The sequence below is a fragment of the Vespa crabro genome, chromosome 13, assembly GCF_910589235.1.
Source record: "Vespa crabro chromosome 13, iyVesCrab1.2, whole genome shotgun sequence".
NCBI classification, from domain to species: Eukaryota; Metazoa; Arthropoda; class Insecta; order Hymenoptera; family Vespidae; genus Vespa; species Vespa crabro.
The window spans coordinates 2,782,289-2,806,418 of NC_060967.1; the positions used below are offsets into that span (position 1 = coordinate 2,782,289).

Below are 24,130 nucleotides of genomic sequence, written 5' to 3' on the forward strand. Positions count from 1 at the left end.
GATTAGCATTATGATATAATATACGAGAATAATCGTGAAAGTATACAATATTCTTTTGATTATTATTAAAATTACCTTGAAAAGTCTTAGAATATTAGCGACCATGATGGAAACTACACTGAAGGATGCTCCTATTACTCCGGTTACTGGTTTATGTGGCATGTATATAGGTGGTTTATTATCTTCGCACTTGTACTCCGAAATGTCCTGTAACAAAAAGAGAAAGGAGGCACCAATAAAAATTCTCTATTATTAAAAGTAAACAGAGAAAAAGAGAGCGAGCGAGAGAGAGAGAGAGAGAGAGAGAGAAAGATAAAAATAAATTAACATTCTCTTAAAATTATATCACATTAGTTTATATAACTTAGAAATATACACAAATGGAAAGTTTAACTCCAAATGTTTTTCCAAAGCTAACGAGCTCAGAATATTGCTAATTAAATTAAAGAACATTTAAAAGTACATTTCAAAGTTGTTGCCCAGTTACTTGAAATATTTAAAACCGAATAACAGCAAGCTAGCTAGCTACCTAGCTAGCCTCGAGCCAACGAGAAAACTAATACCAACTGTATCTATATATATATGTATTATATATATATATATATATATATATATATATATATATATATATATGTATGTATGTATATAAAGAAAGATAAAGAGAGAGAGAGAGAGAGAGAGAGAGAGAGAGAGAGAAATTTCTGTGCTTTTCATGGAACGATAATTCTACACTACCCTCGAATTAACCACTGGAAAATTGAAAATTCAAATATGTAAATCTGCTTGATACTTCACCTTATTGCAAGCTTTTCAAAATCACTGTTTTATACTGATCAAGACTACCTCAAACTTCAAACTGTTTTATCAAAAAGGAATCAAAGGATTCTTCGTATATTTGACCTTGAAAGAAAGTTTGATTAGATGGGCAAATAAAAATATAGAAAAAAATTGATGGAATCTCGATAATAATGATATTTTAAGATATACTAAGATATACTTTTTAAAAATCAACGACTAAAATTTTGTTATTATCATTTGGAAAATTTTATCGATCTTTTTTTTTGATCAATTTTTTAATAAATCATTTGGAAAATATAGTATATAAACATAGTACAATCATGAAAAGTGCCCTTATTAATATTCACTTGGATCTGTTTGCATTGTCGATGAGTTTTGATAGAGTGTACCTTCTATTTATGTTACTCGATGCAACTACATCCTGTCACGTATCACAGACTCTTCAGTGATTGCTTGAAATCCTACAATCACTGAGAGGTCCTGTCCCACTGTATTTATGATCTTTCAATTATATTTAATTGAATTCGATGATCCTTCAATTTTTTTTTTTACATTTATTTTCAAACCTCAGGAATATATATATATATAATTCTTTATTCTATTTATTTATTATAATGAACAAGATCCTAAAGAAGGTTAAAAATAGAATATGAAATCTTTCGAAAAAACGACCATGATCAATCATTTTTATTCAACGTATAGGATTTATTTTCTTTGAATGACACTTACGTAACTTGGATTAAAACTTCGAAGTCATTTCCGATGGAAAAGTTATCATCTTTCCACTCCGTTTCTCCTCGATCGATTTTGTCGATCATTCAGGCGAAACATCACAGTTATATAATTCATTCTTGCGTATTACATATGTATGAAGAAAAAAAGATCATATAAAAAAAATAATAGGATCAGGTTTACGTACATTGCTATAAGATTTATTATAATATAATATATACAGGAATGTATCCCACTTAAAAATACAAGAACGATTTTTAATTATTAAAAAAAGAGATATCAAATTTTAGAAATTTAATATAATTAATAATATTTATGCATTAATATTAAAATTATCACAATCTTATTATTATATTTTTAATCAATGATCTTTTCTCTATAATTAAATATGATTATTAATTAATTGATTCATATACATACACTCTTCTCTCTATCTCTCTCTCTCTCTCTCTCTCTCTCTCTCTTTCTCTTGAAACAATATAATAAATATAATATTTTCTCTAAAAAAAATCTTTTTGTTTATATGTGTATATATTATATAACAATAATTTTTAAAAGTGACCATTTGTAAAATATAAAATGACTATTTGTAAAATATAAAATAATAGAATAAAAATAATAGACTTTGGGAGAATAAGAAAGAGGTTAACAAAATTCTTGACTCGGATAAAAAACCAAGAGGACTTGTCGTCGTCATTGTCGTTGTCTCGTCGTCGTTGCTGAAAGCTTACAACACTCGACCCTTATGATGCTCAAGGGGTATAGCCATGCACTTTTGCGAAGGAAGCAAAGCGCTCCACTAGGAAATTGCTTCTGACACGAGCAAAAGTGGAAAGGAAAATGCGTTTTGCTTCCGTCTTTCTCGCGAGAAGTACACTTCGCAGTATGTTTCGCTGTAATTATCCTTCGAACTCGAGTATCCTTATTTTTCTCTTTTCCTCGGATCAATAAATCAAACAAGAAGAATTCTTCATAATTACGCAGCTACGAGATCCTTTCATTTCGAGTGACCTAATTATATTCAATATAATTCTAACATTTAATATTTATACGAGCAAATTGCTTTTTTAATGTTAAATCACGTCTTTCGACTATTTTAAAAATATTCATTCTCAATAAAAAAAAAAAGAAAAAAAAAAATAACTATTCGATGAATAACGTAGAACAAAATACATAAGAATTTTTATGCCAACGATAGTTCGAAAAACTTCCAGAATTCTTTTCTCGTATATCCGAACTGTAATAACAGTGTTTGACCTCAATATTTTTTATAGGACCAAAGATATATATATATATATATATATATATATATATATATATATATATATATATATATGTATATAGATCTCGAAAATTGAAGTCGTGGAGAGAAGATAGGAAAAAAAACAAAAAAAACAAGGAAAGAAAGAAAATCATTAGGAAACATTTATTATCGATCTTAAAGAAACGTGATTAAATCACGTTTGATAACAAAAGGCTTCAACGAGAGACTCCGAAATCGAAATTTCAAGCAGATCGAAAAGCCAACTCTAATTCGTCATCCACCTAATGCTTAATTAGAGGCAATCCAATGGAAATAAGATTTTCTCTTTTCTTTTTATCCATTGAATAATACATAAGATGAAAGAAAGAGAGAGAGAGAGAGAGAGAGAGAGAGAGAGAGAGAGAGAAAGAGAGACAGAAAAAGATAATAGAGAGAAAATTCCTGACGAAAATTCTATTTGAAATTTAGGCGAGTTTTATCAGTGACGAATAGTACTAATAATTGAAATTTTATTTCATTTCCAAAGCCAATAATAATAATAATAATAATAATTGAAATGAAGAAATTATTCATTGCAAATAATTAATTTGTATATATATAGACACACACATACATATACATTAATACATGATTACTTTTCATCATCGTGAAAAAGGTTTGATAAAAATTTTGTGGTACTCGATAACTTTGAACACTTTTCACAAGCGAGTAAACAAGTGCACGTCCATCTATTATCTACTACGTACGTTTGTAGAGACAAACATGCTTTTATCGATACGTTTGCATCGATTTGAACGAAAGTAGCGAGACAGAGACATGTCACCAATGTTGACAATGACGTAATTCTTTCGTTTTAGTCACTTCTAATACATACAAACACGATGAAAGGAAAACTATCTACCATTTCGAATGCACTACAATCTTGTAAAAAAGTGATATTCAATTTAAAATAAACTCGGAATACGTTCTAATTCAGTGATAGTAAAAAAAAAAAAATAAATAAATAAATATCTTTGAATTCAATTTGTAAAAACATTAATCTGAATGACGAAAAGAAAAAAAGCAAAAGTTAAACTATGAAACTTCATAATGTCAAAATGAAATTTTTACGGATTTAGACGAGATCGTTAAATCCTCGTAAATCTTCACGAGATAATACGCAACACGATCGTTTTCCTTGAAACAGGAAGCACGATGTAGAAGATAGGAGAGAATGAAAAACGACAAAATATGTGAAAGAAATTAATAACGTATTCTGCAAAAAATATTCAACCAGTTTGCATAAATCTGATATGTTACACTGTAGTTCTTTAATGGAAAATAAAAAAAGGAAGGAATAATCTGCCAGAGAAAGATAAAATTACAAAGTTTTCTCCAACAAGAAGAGTAAAAAAAAAGAGAAAGGAAAGAAAAAAATTTATAATGTAAAAGAAAATTTCGACGACTCAGCTGTATTAATGAAAATAAAAAAAAAAAAATAATGAAAGTTAACATAAAAGTTACGAGAAAGACATAAAATATGAAATTCATGATTAATATATTTTGATAATATATTAGCATATTATTGTTATTATTATTATTATTATTATTATTATTATTATTATTATTATTATTATTATTATTATTATTATAAAGAATTATATTGATTCTATGATAGTATGATATTAGTATAGTATGTTATTATTAAATACTAGTATGATATTATTATATTATATTGATTTACATTAATATTATCTATATATATATATATATATATATATATATATATATATATATATATATATATAATATAGATAATATATGTATATATATAGATAAATAATAATAATATTATTATTAGAATATTATTTAATATACTGATAATCATAGTAATCATTAAAACTATATCAATTTATACTGGCACTCTCATAATATTATTATTATCTAATATTGCTGATAAAAAAAATATTTATAATTATTTTTTTCTATTTCAATAACAATAATAATAATAATAATAATAATAATAATAATAATAATAATAATAATAATAATAATAATAATAATAATAATAATAATAATAATAATAATAATAATAATAATAATAATAATAATAACAATAATAATAATAATAATAATAATAGTAATAATAATAAATCTAATAAGAAGGGAGCTATATAGTAACGATTATAATTTCCCTTAATTATCATAAATACTATACTCAAGTTAATATCTCGAAATGAAAGGAAACCCCTAGGAATTCTCAAATGCAATCCATATTTGACATATTCCATAGAGACCATTTAAATCAAAGCGGACAAATTTGAGTTACCTGGTCAATGAGAATTCATACACGCATAAAGCAAATAATCCATATAGCATATGAAATTGCTACGAACGTTGTGTGCATTTACCATTTAGTTAGCAGATGAGCCAGTTAGAATGTTCGATGACCAGTCTCGACAAATTAACGATGGCACATTTGTGATAGTATGCGTATTAAAAATATACACTGTAATAATAGAGTCTAAGGGACGAGGAGGGGGGAGGTCATTGGAATCAAGGGTGGATGCAATGTGGGGGGGAGGGGGGAACCAACGGGCCGATGATGGGTGATCATTAAATTTTCAATTTCGTGCGAGAATATGCCTGTGGTTTGGTTCGATTCGACGAATTATCGATAATATCGATTCTCTTGTGATCATCGAAAATGACAAAGTAAACAGAATAGAAATATCGGGATAATTTAAGCAAAAGAAAATAAGAGAGAGAGAGAGAGAGAAAGGAATTTTGAAATGAAAAAAATATATTTTAGAAGTTCTCTCGTCGGAAGCTTTTGTTTGAATGAATTCACTAAAGGACAAATGTCACAGCAAGTTTCCTTAAGTTTCAAATGCATAACGCATAGATAGAAACAGCCATTGCTGTTGCTGGCATCTATTTGAAGATACAAAGAGAGAGAGAGAGAGAGAGAGAGAGAAAGGAGGATAGAACGAGATAGTATTATCAAGGAAGCTAATTAAACGCAAGCATTACAAGCATGCACTGTGCTTACTCTCCTTTATTACCAAGCTCATCCTTCTAAGACCAGCTCAACTTCATGCTGATGCAATGCAAACTTTACGGGATAATAAACTGCTACTTTTTCTTATTAGATTACTTTATACTTAGAAAATTTCGCAGATGTTTGCCCTGACATATCATTACTATTATATTGATATTATATTGTATACTATATATATTTTAATACTATTAAGATAAAAAATAAAAAGAAAAAAAGGAAATAAACCTATATAAACAATTATATTTTCCTTTCTCGATAAAAATCTCATTACATATATATATATATATGGGTTGTGCAAGTAAGAAAACAGACATCAATTCATGGCACGCGGAATTCGATCATTCGAGGTGTTCGACCAATCAGGATGAGTAACGCCTTCTGCTTCGTGTCCCGTGAAATTGAGAATTGGTTGGTTGGTTGGTTGGTTGGTAGGTATTGTGGTAGATGGTTGAATACATAAAGTCCTTTGGGGGCTTCCGAAGAGAAAATTTCACCGAAATACCAGAAGCTTATCCAATCGAGATCGACGGTTAGTCTACTAAACTTTTATCGTGCTTGATCCTGATCATTTGTGTGTTCGTTCTACTTCGTTCGTGTAAACTACAATCACTATTACGAAAGAGAGAGAAAAAGAGAGAGAGAGGGAAACTCGATGGCTCGATATAATTCTAACAAAGCGTATTAGATCCTTTTCTATTATCCTTCCTAGAGTTTTACTTCAAAGCGACTCTCCAAATAGCTATTATATTATTGATTATACAGGTTGAGGTCAAAGATAGTTGATTTTAAAAATCAATTATCTTTTATCGAGACTTTTTAGACTTGTAATTAATTTGGTAATTATACAAACCAATGTTGTAACTTTACAATATATATATATATATATATACATATAAAAAAAAAAAAATATTAACCCCAGCATAAAGCATAATTAATATTTGAAATCACTTATAAATTTTTGGGCCTATTTTGTACATTATACTTTTTCTTTTCTATTTTTCTTTTTAATACATCTTTTTTAAAATAAATGAAAAAATCTTTAGTTAAAAAGGAATTAGAAAATAAAAAAATCAATTTACCTGGTTCATATAAGATCTCATGAATTCCATACTCTGATCAAGAGCATACGTCTCGCTGCTACATGAATCTAATATCAATGCACCCAATGTAGTGTTTGGTAGAAGCTCTTGATCACCATTAATCTCGTCTAATGCGTATAACATTGCTTCTAATCGTTGCACACCTTTTTCTTCCTTTACTGCACCGCAAGGTGATTCACCGATTGTACCAGCACCACGTGATCTTACCCATACCTGAAACAAATGTAAATATGTTTTAGTAAATGCAAAAATTAAAGTAATCCTCTTTTAAAATTTATAACAATATAAAAAAATAATAAAACATTGAAACAAATCTATCTCACTTTACTACTGTTTATTTAATTTCTACAAATTTCCATCTCATACGTTCGCACGTTTTCTAAAGAATTTATAAAAAAAAGAAGAAAGAAAAAAAATATAATAATTTTAATAATAATAAAAAGTCAATACAATCAAAAAACAAATAAGAAAATCAATGTAATAAATGTGATTTGCAAAAGAAAAAAAAAAGAAAATTAAAACATCGTCCAACGAGAAGGAAAAGATGTTTGTTTGAAAATGAGAAAAACTAACGTGGCAAGCACATACTTCAAAAGAAATAAACTTGAAGAGAAAGTTTGAGAAAAAGGGTACTAGATGGTCAAGAGTTGAGAAGAACTAACAAAAGTTTTTTAAACCAGAGCGAAATCCTCTCTCTTAGTTGATAAAGTAAAACACAACCTAGATAAATAGAATGATTTGTTAAAATGAACAAAGATCGATGTTAGAAACCATTCCAATTGTCTTTCTCTTTCTCCTGATATACGATCTCTCTATCATGATATCAACTGCATAGCAAACTTTCTCTCTCTCTCTCTCTCTCTCTCTCTCTCTCTCTCTCTCTCTCTATTTCTATTTCTATTACTCTCTCTTTCTAGAACATTCCTATAGGTTATTGATAACAGCGTATTGTAAATTAACACAAGCGTGAGCTAGCAGCAAATACGATTGTACTCTTGAACGTATCGATTCTATCGAAATCGTTTATTGAACTTTGTAGAGAAACTCGTCGAAAACGATTTCAAATATATACGATAACGATATTTCAATTATATAAGGTGGAGTCAGTCAATGTTAATAACTAAAGTATTTTCATTGTTTTTTTAAGATAGGATAAAAATATTGAAGAGAAAAATTATTATCTTTTAAATGGCAAATATGCTCATTAAAATAACACATTTTTTTGAGATCGATTAGTAACAAATTTTAAATGAAAATTTCATTTCCATTTTTTTTTTTTTTTTTTTTTTTTTTTTTTTTTTTTTTTAATAAAATCATATATTTCTAATATCATTGAATTATAGCTTAAAAAAATTCAATGATATAAAACATTAATATCGTATTTTTTAATATATCAGAAAAAAAGAAAGAAACATTTACTTTATATATGTACATATATACATAAGTGATAATGAAATAAATTTTTATCTAATATACCTGTTCGTGCATTGGAAAAATTCCTCCAAGAATGATATCGCCATTAATCCTTATCAATTTCGAACCATCCTTGTTGCCATCCTTCCTCTGATAAGCCTCACTCACAAAAAGGAAGTAGAGGATCATCATGTATGATAGTAGATTATTTTGCATCAGGCTCATTTTAAGCATCTTTGATTGGCTCCACTGAAAATGCAATTAACAAGATTCCCTTTTATTTTCTTTCTTAATCTATATATACATCACACAGTAATAAAGAGAATAAAATTATACGGAAACATATCTAACATACTATAATAAAATTAACAGACATTTTAATAACATGATTGTCGTTTATAGTGTGTGTATGTGCGTATATATATATATATATATATATATATATATATATATATATATATATATATATATATATATATACGTTGGAATATTTACAACATAGACGGATGTTTAACATGTTTCGAGCTTTTATCAAAATCTAGAAGAACTTGCTTTATCGATATATATCGTGAGTCAAAGTGAGTCAAAATCTCTTATATGAGTTAAGGTTCTGAAGAGTGATATTAAAAATCAATTATTTTTTTTTCGAGATCTATTAGACTTGTAATTAAGTTTGTAGTTTCATAATTTGAAAAAAAAAAAAGAAAAAATTAGCCTCTAAAAATCTCGAAAAAAGAGTAAATTGATTTTTAAAATCATCTAGGAACTTTTGGTTCTTTTATCCTATATATACATGCATATATGCGTAGGTAATATGTCAAAGGAAGAATAAAGTCTAATGATTAAATACTATGAACGGTGCTCGGCTAAAGCTCTCGTTTCAATAAAAAAGATATCGGAATTCGATATAACTATGCCACGAACGAGGAAGAAGATACGTTACAATCAACTCAGTCAGCCATTTCGTCTACTACTTTTATATCATCGATTATATTATGTATATGTGAAAGGTACGACTTTGATGTTATTATACTTTTATTCAATCATTATTGAACATATTCAAATATTTGTTCATTTAGAAGTTCATTGATTGAGAAAGAGAAAAAGAAAAGTAAATTCTTTAAGAATAAGAATGCAAATAATTTCAAGTAAAACATCAGAAATATTATAATTTATTATTGTATATATGTAATTTATACATATCTATTTATTAGTTAATCCAATGTTACTTTCATTTCTTCGTTTTTTTTTTTTTTTTTTTTTTTTTGATTTAATAATTTCCCCTAGAAATTTAATTTGTAATATCAAAGAAAAAAAGGAAAAAGAAAAAGAAAAGTAAAAGATACAAATAGTTTTAACAAAAAATTCCATTATTATTGTGATGAAAATATCTATATAGGAAATTTTGAAAAGTTAAAAATGGGAATTTAATAAAACACCCTGAATTCTTCTTTTAGCCTGGAAAATCCATGTATACAAGACGACAACAACGGAAATATCGATGAAGAGCTTTTCCGCTGGCTCGCATAAAAAACTTTCCGAAACTTTTCTCTATCCCGTGCTTTTAATTACTCACCGGGAAGAGATATTAAAGGAGCGAATAACTAGGTTGCTCTTTGTCGCTTCAGTGCCTTTAATCGAGTCCCTTAAGCCAAGTCCCTCGATTAACGTAACGTTTCATGTGCAAAGTTTCTCTCGCGATGGACGAATGAATCGACCGATCGATCGTTTTTTGATCGATCGAATGATCTATCGAGTAAAGTCGAAATTTACATAGACGTGAATTACGAATTTTCAGAAAAGCTTTTCTGCAAGTTCGGCAAACCGGAAATGACGTTCGCTTAAAAAGCTCCCTATTATAGAGTGACTCAGCGATAACTTTAATGCCTCAAATACCTTTATTTTCAGAGATACAAGAAAAAAAAAATATATATATATATATAAAAGAAAAAAATTCTTCCATCCAAAAAGAATAATAATCTTAATTAAGTTGTTAAATTGTTTCTTTTTTACTATCGTAATTATCAAAATTTGATATTTTTTTCAGAGTAGTTGGTACCTTTTTTTTTAAATATATTTTTATCATTATTATTACAACGTCATATATAAAAAAAAAGATACATATATAAAAAAAAAATAGATTCAACGATAATATAAAACATTGTTATAACATCGTGAAAAATAGTGTAGATATTTGAGATATACTCTAATTTATTCTACATAAAAACGATGATTTTAATGAAGATAAAATGAAAACTAATTAGGAGGTGTTGAAAATTATGGAAGGTTCAGAAATGCAGAAAAAGAAAAATGAAGGGAAAAAAATGGAGAAAATATTAAAGATGAAGAAAGAGAAAAAGATCGCGAACTACACCTATTGGCTAAAATTCAATCTGTTCGAGGCACAACTTTCCGTTCGGTCGTTAATTGGATTTCTTCGGTGACTTTCGAACGAGCTGTTAGAATCTTCGACAGTGGAAAAGGCAAAGATAAAAGAAAAAGAAAAAAGAGGCGAAGAAGTAGAATAATTATCATTTGGGCCAATTAAGAAGTAAGCCTTATATCTATCTCTAGCAGGTGCCTCTTTAAAAGAAACTAAAGTTAGGTACGTATGTATGTATATATATTGAAAATAAAATTCGTTCTTGCATATGTTTCTCATCCCTAATTTTCTATGTGTGTCTCTTTCTACTCCTCTTAATGATATAACTATCGGTACAACTACTTCTCAACTTATTTTATTATCTTTTTTTCTTACAAGAAGTAGAATAATAAATTTTAGTGTTAACAAGAACAAGAATCGTTCTAGATCGATAATAGTTTCTTAAGATCTTCGAATTGGGTTAATTAATTTGAATTAATTGAATATCTTTTTTTTTTTTTTTTAATTTATTTTAAAGATTATATACTTTTATCATTAATTTAAACAATATACATATATATATATATATATATATGTATGTGTGTGTTAATGACTCTATTTCTAAGAAATCGAATATTAATATCCATAAATATTAGTTGGCTCATTTTCATATCAGATTATAAAAAAATTCTTAAGTTCCTATAGTTTAGCAATATAAAAAATAAAAGAAGTGAGAAAAATGAAAGAGAATTAAAAAAAAAAAAAAAAAAAAAGAAGAGAGAGAGAGAAAAAAAATAGAAAACGAGGTCGAGAAGAAAATTGCACCAAGTAGAAAATACTATTATGTTGTACTTCCAATGTAACAGTGAAAGAGCGTGCAACGAATTTTCTTGCAACTTTAACACAAGAATAGAAGTTTCTCTATCTTTCTTTCTCGTATTTTTTTTTTATTTAGTTCTCTTTCTTTCTTCAAGAAACGTAAGGTAAGCCGAACTCTCTTTTTTCACATCTTAACAGCGTCGAAGTCGATATGGGTTAAAACCAAGAAGCTGACCCTTGCATCGACCATTATCCGTAAAACGATACGCTGACATAGTCTTATCTTTGTCATACTGACGAGAGGAAAAGAGTGAGAAAGAAGAAGTAAATTTGTTGATGTGATAAAAGTGTCGATGGAAGAACAAGAGAATATTGTAGATATATATATATATATATATATATATATATATATATATTTTTTTTTTTTTTAATTCTCTATGATTTAATTTTTATCTCGAAATTTTTATCGTATATGTATATCTTGTATAACAATTTGTTTCAAATTTTGTACAATGGCGATTATTAATAGATCTTTTTTTATCCCTTAATTTTATATAAATAAATAAAATAAAATTTATATAATTATAATAAAAATTAAAATTAGAATTAATCGTAATTATATACTTATTACGAATAATAAAAAAGAAGAAGAAAAAAAAAATTCTATTTCAGAAATTATTTACAAAATCGACTTTATTATAACAATATTATTACATTATTTAAATTAATAAAAAATATATTACTCTTGAAAATATGTTTCAAGTCTCTACGACTTTTAGTTTCGAAGATATCGCCTTTTAAAGCTTTCCATTCATAATTCTTATAGTACAGCTGTTCGTAATAATAATACAGTAGTAGTAATTCGATCACCTAAGATACGTAAATTTTCGAAATTTATGTAGGTCAAGGTGTCATCACTCTAATATGAATGAAATTATGTAAGTTAGTGTATCAACGTAATAAATCTTTTTTATTTAAATGGAAATATTTCCAAAATTAAAAGTCATAGAGAATTGAAACCAATATCATTTTAAAGGGCAAAATTTTCTCTATTTTTTCAACTTATTGTAAATAATTAATTAACAATTTGTTATAAACAAATATTTACGAATTAAATTGATCTTATTTTGTCAAAAAAAAAAAAAAAAAAAAAAAAAAAACAAACATTCAAAAAGCATTCAAAGATTTATAAAATTACATAAATTAATAAATTGTTAATAAACAAATTATTTATTTAACGAAGAAACAATTTTTCATTTATATGGGAATATCTTCGAAAGTAAAAGTCTTAAAGACTTGAAATAAATATCATTTTAAAGGGCAGAATTCTTTTCACATTCTCAATGTATTGTTAGTAATTAATTAACAATTTATTATAAACAATTTTTGTAAATAAATTCTTACTAACTTAATTTATCTTATCTTATCTTAGCAAAAAAGAAATTCGAAACTACAGGATTTTCAATCATTTCAATGAAAATTGTGTTGAGTCACTCTCAGGATAGGACAGGACATGGTACAACATGAAACGGTATGGAATGGAATGGAATTGCAGAGAAATTTCCTGTTATGTCATAAAATGGTGTTTCATGGAAAGGGAGTTGTTTAGCAAACAATAACAACAAAAATTGGCACGATTTACCCTGCTAAACTTTTTTTCGATGATTATTTCGGATCTATTATAAAATGCACAAACGTAAAAAAATTCTCTTTAATCGAATTCCAAGTGGAAAAAAGGGAAAGGAAAAAGCAGAAATAACGAACGTACGAGAGAAATGGAGAGAGAAGGAAATTTCAACTTGGAAATTGCTTATGAACGATCTAGCGATCGTTACTTCACGGTGAAATGTTTCCTACGGAAAACGGAAATGGAAATTCCCAGTTGACTCTCAATCCGTCCTTCGAGAAACATGATCGATCACCTATTTACATAGATACAACAATTTTATTATGTTGTTCAAAACATGAACTCTCTTTTATTAATAATATTAATGATAAAACTAATTAAGAAAAAATAAAAAGCTAGCAGAAATCGCACGCGATTCAAGAGGAAGAGAAAGAGTAAGATATAATTTTAAATTTATTTATATTAATTCATATCTAATCTTATTATACTTGTCAGACTATTTTTGTACAAATAAAATATATAAAATATTATTGATAATATCTGTATTGGACTATTAATTTTTATTACTTATGAATAATCTTATCACATATTTGTGTTTTTATGTGAGGCTATATTTACATTATAATTTATTATTATATAACTGGCAAAATATTTATATTATACAATTTAATTTATACTATATATATAAAATATTATGTTAATATATTTAGAAATATATGAATATATATACATATATATATATATATGTGTGTGTGTGTATATAGATATTTTTAAGAAACATAAACAATTTTGATAAACCTCTAATCGAAATCCAATTCGCGCGTGCAAGCGTAAGGAAAAAAAAAAAAAGAGAAGAATCGAATGAATCAAATAAATAAAATTTATAAAGACGATCGTCGATATGAAAAGCTTTAAGTAAAGTAAATCATTTTATTTTTCTTTCTTTTCATTTCTCCAAGTTTGTAGGTACTTCGTCTCTTCGAAAATGCTAATCTATCTTACTAGTAAAGTATCATAGTAGATGTTTAAGATTGTGAAGGGAGTGGTCGGGGGGGGGGGTTGGATAAGGTCTGTTCCTTTGAATCGAGAGAAACATCTCTAACAAAAACGCAACGTCACAGTGATAGTTGCTTGTTCGCGTATAAACGATAATGCTTTCTCACGTCCATCTTTCCTTCGCTCGGCTTTCATCAAGAAAAGAAAAATCTTTGCAGCTACGTAGGTAGCTCTTTTTAAGAGTCGTTTTTTTTTCGTTTCTCCCATTTATCGTTTTAGACACTCTCGACCGTTCTTTTTTCACCGTTCTTATGTCATGAAATGCGAACGGCTGCTATTAGATCATTTTTAATTGAAAATTTCTAACAACCTTGATTAACTATATATTATTTAATTATATTTTTCATTTCAATTAATAAAATCTAAGAAAAATCTTATATAAAATATATATGCTTGCAATATAAAAGTATAAATAATATAATTAAAGGCTCGAATTGATTTAAAAAAAAGTAATTATTCTTTTACGAAACTTTTTGATCTTATAACAGTGCTTACAGTTGACTTTGTAATTTCACAATTTGAAAATAAGATCGATTAATAAACAGTTTCGAAGTAAAGTAAGTTGAATTTTAAAATTATCTAAGATATTTTTATTCACCCTTTACTTCTACAAAATGCTTATTCCTCCAATTTCATCTTTATACGGTCGAAAGGAAAGAAAAGAAAAACTAATTAAAATATAAAAATCCACCATACGAAAATCAATTATTTTTGGTCGTGCTTTGGAAGTTTTAGAATAGAGAAAAAGTGGAATAGAAACGAGAACGAACGATGGTATGAACGTAAGAGGCTAAAAAAATACTCGAATATGCGCATTCGTTTGCTCTTATGGTCTCTCTTTTTATCTCTTTCTTTCACTCTCTCTCTCTCTCTCTCTCTCTCTTTCTCTTTTCAGTGACTTCAAGAGACGATCTCCATAATCTCTTCTCTTGGAAGGACGAGAACGAAAAAGGTCAAAGGTGAAAGACCCATCGACTAGAGTAGGATAAAATAGTAGGACATATAATCTCCGACAAATTTCTCATCGACATTCGTCGGGACATTTTTCCTCGAGTATTTTCTTTTACACCATCCCACTGGAATAACTGAGAAAAGTGGATACACGTATCTTATTCCATGTGGACCAAATGGAAAGAGAGAGAGAAAGAGAGAGAGAGAGAAAGAGAAAGAGAGGAAAAGAAAAACTTTCTTGGCAGTAATACTCCAATGAGTTTGGTCTAATTGACACGAGTCTACTATCAAAGTGACAATCAATTCGAAAAATTTATTTTGTTATTATTCTTTAATTTTTAACAAAAATATTAGATATTTATTTTATATCTCGATCTTTAATTCTTCGATAATATTATTTAAACATTCTTGAATACTTTATTTTAGAATTTCTTAATAAAATAAAACACAATACGTCGCAAATTGAAAATATATTGAATAAAAGAGACTATTTGGTTAGATTTTTATTTTCTCTTTTCTTCTTTTTTTTTTTTTTTTTTTTTTTTTTTTTTTTTTTTCTTTCCTTCCCATGTCAATCCGATGTCGAGACGACCAGTTTGAAATGTTCCAACCGGAGTTTAACCAAGAAAGTAAAGGTAAGGATAAGCTAAAGTAAAGGTAAGAATAACGATGAACGATCACGAAAGGAAGAAAGGAACCATTTGATAAGGACAAAAGAGTCGAACGAAAAAAGTTCTGTCGGATTGACATCCTAAATGTGAGAACAAATGTGATTTCTCTTCTGTCTTTTATCTTTCTTCTAAATTCACATCTTCTTCTCCCTTTTCATCTCCTTTTGTCTTTTTCAGTTTGACTCTATCCGAAAAATTTTTCTTATTTACGAAATGTAAAAATAAAAAAAAAATTTTAAAGGAAAAAAAGAAAATAAAAAGAAGATAGTAATATATGCAAGATGGGTCCAAAAATCTTATGCGATTTTCCTAGATTCTTTTTCTAGATGTATGAAAAGTTACTAGATAATTTTTTAATTCTTTTTTTTTTTTTTTTTACAAGTCGAATAAATTATTGTTTTAAAATCGAGACAAAGTAATTAATTTTCCCATTAGAATAATTGATTTGCCTATTTAAAAACTTTTGGCTCACCCTGTATGTGTGTGTGTGTGTGTGTGTGTATGTATGAAAGTGTGTATAGGAGTAAAAATACGAGAGGAACATCATCGAAGATTCCAATCCAAATCGATTCTCGAAAGCGTTATTCGTTCGTAGTAAAATCCTACGAGGGATTCGAATTCGTACTCGACGAAATTGGAATGAGCCTGGGATTCGTCTGGATGTCGCTTATTGAAATTTTGCCTATCGAAAAGACTCCCAACCATTTCTACGTGGAAGATCTCGATGAATTCTCCGACAGGGGCTTCGTTTACCTCATGTTAAAAATCACACATAAAACCAAAGAGAATATTTTAGAAAAAATAATAAAAAGATATTAAATCTCTATATTATAATATTGTATTTACTTTAAAGTAAATACAATTTGTAATTTGTAATTTGTAATTTGTATAAAATCTAAATTTTAAGATAATTCTAAATCTAAATAATTTTTCATACCTTTATTTATACATTTATTTTATATAACTTTTATTTTACTTTATTATCATAAAATTAATTACTACTTTATATCCAACATTTTCTTTTTTTTTTTTATACATTTTTTAATCGAGTATAACTTATACTTATTTAAAGTTTAAAAACAGAATATATAGTGGTTACCCAATGAAACTGTAAAGAAAAAAGAAAAAAGAAGAAAAATCGATTATCCAAAAACTATTTGATTTTAACTAAGAATTTAAGTTTATTATTTCCACCTTAACTTCGCGATTTCCCAAAAGTTGTCAATTTGTAGTTAGCCTAAAAAACTTTTAGTCTGAAATGAAGTTTTCCTTCTAAACTTGTGGAAAACGTGAAATCGTTCTATCGAGATAAGAAAGTTCAACTCTTTTTCTTCCTCTTCCTCTTTCTCTCTCTTTCTCTTTCCCTCTCTCTCTCTCTCTCTCTCTCTCTCTCTCTATATATATATATATATATATATATATATATATATATATATATATATATGTCTCTTTCTCGAAGCTTTTGAAAGTAAATCGAAAAAAAAAGAGAGATAAAGAGAGAAAGAGAATCAATCGTATTCGATATAGATCAAATCAGATCATGTATCCTATGAATGAATTTAAAATTCTTTAGAATATTTAAATACACTACAGTGTAAATTAAAAGTTTCTAGATTAGTTTCTAGATAACTTAAAAAATCAATTACTCTTTTTCAAGGCTTTTTAAGTTCTTATTTTTTTGATTTTACAATCTGAAAATAAAATTGGGCTATAAAAAATTGTTGAAATAATCTAAAAACTTTTAGTCCACCCAGTAGATCTGCATTCTCTACCATTCAGTTATTCTCTAGAGAGATCTATTGAAATCGTTTGGCTACTAGCCATACAAAAGTAAGTCCCTTTACGAAGGAATGTCCAGCAACAGATACTTGACTCACAAGGGAATTAAATCTGTCATTCATCAGACTATTCTAAGAATATCTAGATAATATATATATATATATATATATATATATATATATATATATATATATATATATAATCTATTTTGCAATTAGACGACGAGCATTAAATCTACAAATTATTATGAGAAATATATTTTAATTAGATTTTCATACTTAACAAATTAAAAGATGACGTTTATATATATATATATATATATATATATATCTTTTTAGATATTAAAAACTAAATATATTAAAATTAGATTAATAATAGATAAATAATAAATATTAAAATTTAAAAAAATAGACTAATACCTATATTTAAATATTAAAATTGAAATTACAATTATTTTTATGATAAACAAATATTTATATATTTATTTATTTATTAGAAAAAAAGGAAGATAATACAAACGCTTTTTTTGTTTTCATATTATCATCGAATAATTTTCACGTCATTTAATTCCAGACGAGTTACAAATATCCAGCCAATAGTTCGATGTATATTTCTATTTCTTTTCTTTTTCTCTTACTCTTTTGGAGCAACGCTTCAGGGAAAATGTATAAAGAGAAAAAGTACGGTTCAACGCGTGCGTCCTCTGAAAATTAATGGCCCGGGCAAAACTTCTCGTGAGAGATTCATCCTGATTCTCATCCGCGAATACGAGCAAAAAGGATGATCGATCTTGTACGAGACAAAATAAAATATTTTATCTAACAAACGTTTCCACTTACGGGAAGTGTATGTATTTGTTTGATTATCTCAAAGAAAAATGTTAACTCAAGTACAAATTTTTTTTTTTTTTTTTTTTTTTTTAAATCACATACTCTCTTTCCTTACTTTTCTTAGACGTCAAAAAAAATTGTTAGATAATAATAATAATTACATAATGTGTCAATTATTATTGTATCGTAATAAAAATTTAATTTTGTAATAAATAATTGTATCATAAAAGGAAACAAACTTTATCATATATTACAATAATTGTGAAATAATTATTGTAAAGACAATTATTGTAAAATTAATTTTCTAATAATTAATAATATAAATCAAATAAAAAAATAAACAATATATATACTACATACATACACACACGTACACACAGACACACACATACGCACACATATATGTTAGATAGAATATAGACACCTTTGATCATTCAAAAACAATTTCGGAAATACACTTTGGACCTAGTAAGTCGATTAACCTCGATGGCATCGCTCCCTGGAGAATCATTCAAATTCAGGCCACTTTTCGACATCGAACGGTACGTTCGATAATTCCTCTTTCTCGATCATTACCTCGATTTGAAATTATCATGTATTTGAAAAGAGAAATATTACATATTTTATTAAAAAAAAAACATTATTATTCATTTAAAATTATGTTGCAATTGCAACGATTCAAATATACAACAAACTTATTAATTGTATCGATCGATTGAATTAAAATATTTATTTTAATATTATTTATTTTAAAATACTTTTTTATTATTCTTATTATAATTTTTAAAATACAGACGTAGCTAATATTTAATAGAGATCTATAGATACTTATTTAAAAAAAAAAAATATTAATAACCAAAAATAATAAAAATAAAAGATATATATATATATATATACAATAATAAAATTTATATGAATTCTCAACTAATCATCTTATCAAAAAAAAAAAAAAAAAGATATTGATTAAAATAAAACAAAGAAGAAAACAATTATATCGAAAAGAAAAATTATCTTTATTAGAGTACAAATTTTAAGTAATTTAAGAAAAAAAAAAAAAAAAGAAATAATTAATTTTATTCATACAATTTTCTCTTTGTTTTTCTGCTTCTTTCTCTTTCTTTTCTAAACTCCCTCTTGAAATAACAAGACCATCAATGTATCACCAACTTCCCATATCAACTTAGGGAATAATTCTCGTAGAATTTCTTAATCTTTCAAACACGATGCAATAGTAAATCTCTGTTTCTCTTTCTCTCTTTAATAAACGACAATGAGTTTACATTGTTTGCATTTTTACATTCGTATATTATAATATATCAAAGCGAAACGACAAAAGCACATACTTGCATACGAATTACATTAATTAAAATATTCCACTTCCTTTATTCTCTTTTTCCCTGCCAGAGACACCAGCGTATCCCATCTTTCCAATAATTTTTTTATATTTACTCTCTCTCTCTCTCTCTCTCCTTCTCTCCCTCTCTCTCCGTCTCTCTCTCTCTACGAAAATTGAACCATCCCTTACTTGCCAATCGTTTTTCATCCAATGATTCAAATCGAAAGGCAGAGTATCGCTGGCCTTTTATTACGTTCCAAATTAATGTGAGTGCATCAACCACATATAATAATAATAATAATAATAATAATAATAATAATAATAATAATAAGAATAAAATATTTCAAATCAATGCGATTATATATGTATGTATATATATGTAATGTATGTATGATTATATATGTATATATGTGTAATGTATATATACAGAGATATACCTACATACGCGATCAATGAAAATAATTATTCAAATATTCCTTAAAAAAAAAAAAAAAAAAAAAAAAAAAAAAAAAAAAAAAAAAAAAAAAAAAAATTAACTACAGATAAATATATACGCGAATCCAATATCGATCTAATATTTAAAAGAGACATTAAAAAATATACATTATTATCATTAATATTATTATCAAAAATTTGACAATAATCGAAAGAAAAAAATTACGAGTTTACTTCCCGATCTGTACAACCATTTAATACTCGTTAATACTCGATTAAAAGTTTTAACGAGATAGTAAACTCGTTCGTTTTACCGATACTACAACATTCACTTCGACACTTTGCAGCACTTCTGTGAAGTACTTTTATAACACGATCGGTAAGAATAGGACACACAAAGAGGAAGCACACACACACACACACATACACAAAGCAAGAAAGAAAGGGCACGTAAATACACTACAATATATCGTCGACTTACCGTTTAATTTTAAAATATGATGTAACGATACATCTGATTAGATCACTCTCGATTTCACAATGATTTATATTTATCTGTTGATAAAACGAAATGAAGAAAAGATAAAAGCTTAAAAAAAAAAAAGAAAAAGAAAGAAAGAAAGAAAAAAAGAAAAAAGAAAATTCTAATCTATTAATCTACTAGTTAATCTTTCAAACGATAGATATTCAAAGATAAAATCATAAGAGGAAAAAAGAAAGATAGAAAAACAGAGATATATCAAGTAAACGGGTTACATATACAATAAGAATCAGATTAGAGACTTTGCGATCCCCGTAAAATCCCAAAGAATGAAGGCTGGAAAATATCCATGAACGACGTGCCTGTTGACGTTTAAATGCTGCGAAAATATAAAGAACCCAAACTTCTTTTTTTTTACCTCTCCGATTAACGGAGATAAGAAATCATAAGATCATCTATCTATCTCTCTAAAACATTCTCTTGTTACTCTCAACAATTCAAAAAAAAAAAAAAAAAAAAAAAATAATAATAATAATAATAAACAAATAAAATAAAATAAAATCTTTATGAATGAGGATTCTTTCGCGTTGTTTATTCCAACTAGATTGCATACGATTATGAGAATGATGCTGATGATGTCAACACGTATACTGCTTGCTTCTCATGGTGTCCAAAAAAAAAAAAAATAAAAAAAAAAATAGATAAATAAATCGAAGAAAGAATAAGCAATAAGAAGAAAAGGGATCTATCTATCTATCTCTTATTTTCACAAATTAATAATCTTAAAAATCATCATAATAATTCTCTCGAAGGAAGTTTCAAAAATAATAGAAAAGAAAAAAATAGAGAGAGAGAGAGAGAGAGAGAGAGAGAGAGAGAGAGAAAGAGAGAGGGAGAGATAAAGAGAAAGAGAAAGAGAGAAAGAGAAAGAGAAAAGGAAAAGAATGATGACAATAAAAAGAATATAAGAGAGATTGGTTAGGGAGTAAAGATGATAAGGATGATGAAGATGATGATGATGAAGATGATGATGATGAAAATGATGATGACGACAACGAAGATGGTAATTATGGTAACAGGAACAATAACGAGAACAACGACAAAGACGATGAGAAAAAGATAAAGAGGTTCGCGGTACCCGGTACCGCGGGCTAGACTGGAGTTGAGCCGAGCCAAGCTTACCCTCTTATAGATGGGATATGCCTGCGCATGCGTTTCCATCTCGAAGTTCCACCCTCACTTTAGCTTTCTACCCTCGACAACGACACCTCCGTCGTACTCCGTCGATACTCTCCAAGAGCTATTCAAATTGCGCGTTACGAAGGGCTCTATCTTTTTATTTCCCTACCTTTCTTCTTTTATTGTCTTATTTATTATAATTTCTCGATCCTTCATCAATTATTATTATTATTGTTATTATTATTACTATTATTATTATTATTATTACTATTATTATTATTATTACTATTACTATTATTATTATTATTACTATTACTATTATTGTTATTATTATTATTATTATTATAAACAGAAAAAAATCGTAAAATCGTACGTGTGTGATCAGATTAAAATCCATGTTGTTATCATAAATTGTACGTGAAAAGAAAGTAATAGCAAATAGAATTTTTTTATAATTATCTCTTATATAATTTCATCATCTTCTTCTTCTTTTTTTTTGTTTTGGTTTTTTTTTTTTTTTTTTTTTTTTTTAAAGAGATTAAAAAACGACAAGATGGCCAGCTAATCAAATCGGTGTTGATCTTCGTAAACGATCAATTCGATAGTTCGTAAGAAGATTATCCGTAGAAACATAAATAGGATGGCGAAGGAACGATCGGTCGACGCCAAATTCAATGACGATCGAGATCCTAGCTATTAACACGATTCGACGGTACTTATCGAATTATCCTTCTATGCACACAAGTTTCAAGTAAATTCTACTCTAACTTTCTCTCTCTCTCTCTCTCTCTCTCTCTCTCTCTCTCTCTCTCTTTCTCTCATTTTCTTTCTCTCTGTTTCTCTCTCTCTTAGATGAATTTAATGAATATCAACACGAAATTATAACAAAAGATTGTATGTAATCGCGATTATATGGAAAAATTCCTTTCGATTATAGATTTGTATCGTGCTAAGATAAATTAAAAATGGGAAAACATGGAACTCATTAAGGTGATTTGTTTGATAGTATGTAACCGTATTAAGGATGCTGGAAAAGAACAAAAGTGCTAAGTTAGATTGATCGATAAGGGTGAAAGCTTACGATTCTTACTAACCATCTTTGTATCTCTTAGAAGAAATTGCTCTCAGACATTTCCAGAATAATACAAAACGTATTTCTTTCTCCTTTTCCTTTCTTTTTTTCCTTTCCCTCTGTTTTCTTATCTATCAAACGTCTTATCAAGCGTGAAAATAATTATTTATCGATTTTATGGGATTAATTGGATTTACTGTAATTTACTTAAGAAAATAAAAAAAAAAGAAATTACTTTTATTATTTAATAATAATAATAATAATAATAATAATATTGGAAATAAACTTTTATATATAAATTATGTTCGGTACCCAGACCAAACAAAAAATGACTTAGGTTATTTGTGCATCCCTTATCTTTTTAGTATATGATATAGTATATGAGAGAATGGTTTGAAGGAAAAGATTGACGATCGTAGAAGAAGTAAAAGCATACGAGACTTGGCAGACTCTATCGTACGCGTCTAACAAAAAAGATATCCCAAATGATTGACGTACGAAAGTGATGAATATACATTATATCGTTACGATCGATATTTTCTTAACCTGTTGAAAAGTTCGTCAGATTTGAATAAGTAAATGCAAAGTGTATAGGGATTCGCGTGAAAGGAAAAAAAATATCTCCTCGAAGAAAATGATCATCAATCTTTTCGTGAATTAGAAACGTGCTAAAGCATCAAGAAGACGACGTTATGCTCTCATAATTTCACGCTTCGATGTGCGTTTCTTGATGCAACCACGAATAGATTATACGGATTTCATTATAGATGAGTTACATCGACGTCATCTTATAACTCGGATCATCTACCATCCTTCGTAATAATCAAGGAAAAGAAATATTACATTAAAAATTTAAATAGAATAAGTAGACTAATTATCGATTATATGATTTATCAAGATTATTTTATATTTTACCTACAATATCGATGGAAACGACATTAGAAAATTATTAGGAAGATTATATCCAATCATTTTACGTTATAAAATGTAGCAAAACTTTTCCTTAATCGTTGCAACTTCTCTTTTAATTCTTCCCTAGCAAACAACTTTATAATCCAGTATGTAAATTACAAAAACGATAAAAGTTTAATTATCTTTATTACAGAAATATTTCATTCATAATTTAATTAATTTTTCATTTTGTTTGATCATATAAGAATGATTTTCGATGTTTACACGTAGGAA

At 27.3% G+C, this 24,130-nt stretch overlaps 1 protein-coding gene across 12 annotated transcripts in view; it reads right to left on the reverse strand.

The window, feature by feature from the left end:
- Positions 1-21,837, reverse strand: part of LOC124428655 (metabotropic glutamate receptor 7-like) — a 38,335-nt gene extending 16,498 nt beyond the window's left edge. For 6 of the 12 annotated variants that reach the window (XM_046972953.1, XM_046972956.1, XM_046972955.1 and 3 more), the window contains exons 1-4: positions 20,695-21,837; positions 8,411-8,596; positions 6,914-7,147; positions 76-207 (exon numbers count right to left, since the gene is read on the reverse strand). In XM_046972953.1, the coding sequence (XP_046828909.1) occupies positions 76-207; positions 6,914-7,147; positions 8,411-8,581 (537 nt within the window). In that variant the 5' untranslated portion in view covers positions 8,582-8,596; positions 20,695-21,837. The remainder of the gene's footprint in view (positions 1-75; positions 208-6,913; positions 7,148-8,410; positions 8,597-20,694) is intronic. The other 6 variants (XM_046972950.1, XM_046972951.1, XM_046972952.1 and 3 more) reach the window with 6 other exon arrangements.
- Between the last annotated feature and the right edge of the window lie 2,293 nt (positions 21,838-24,130).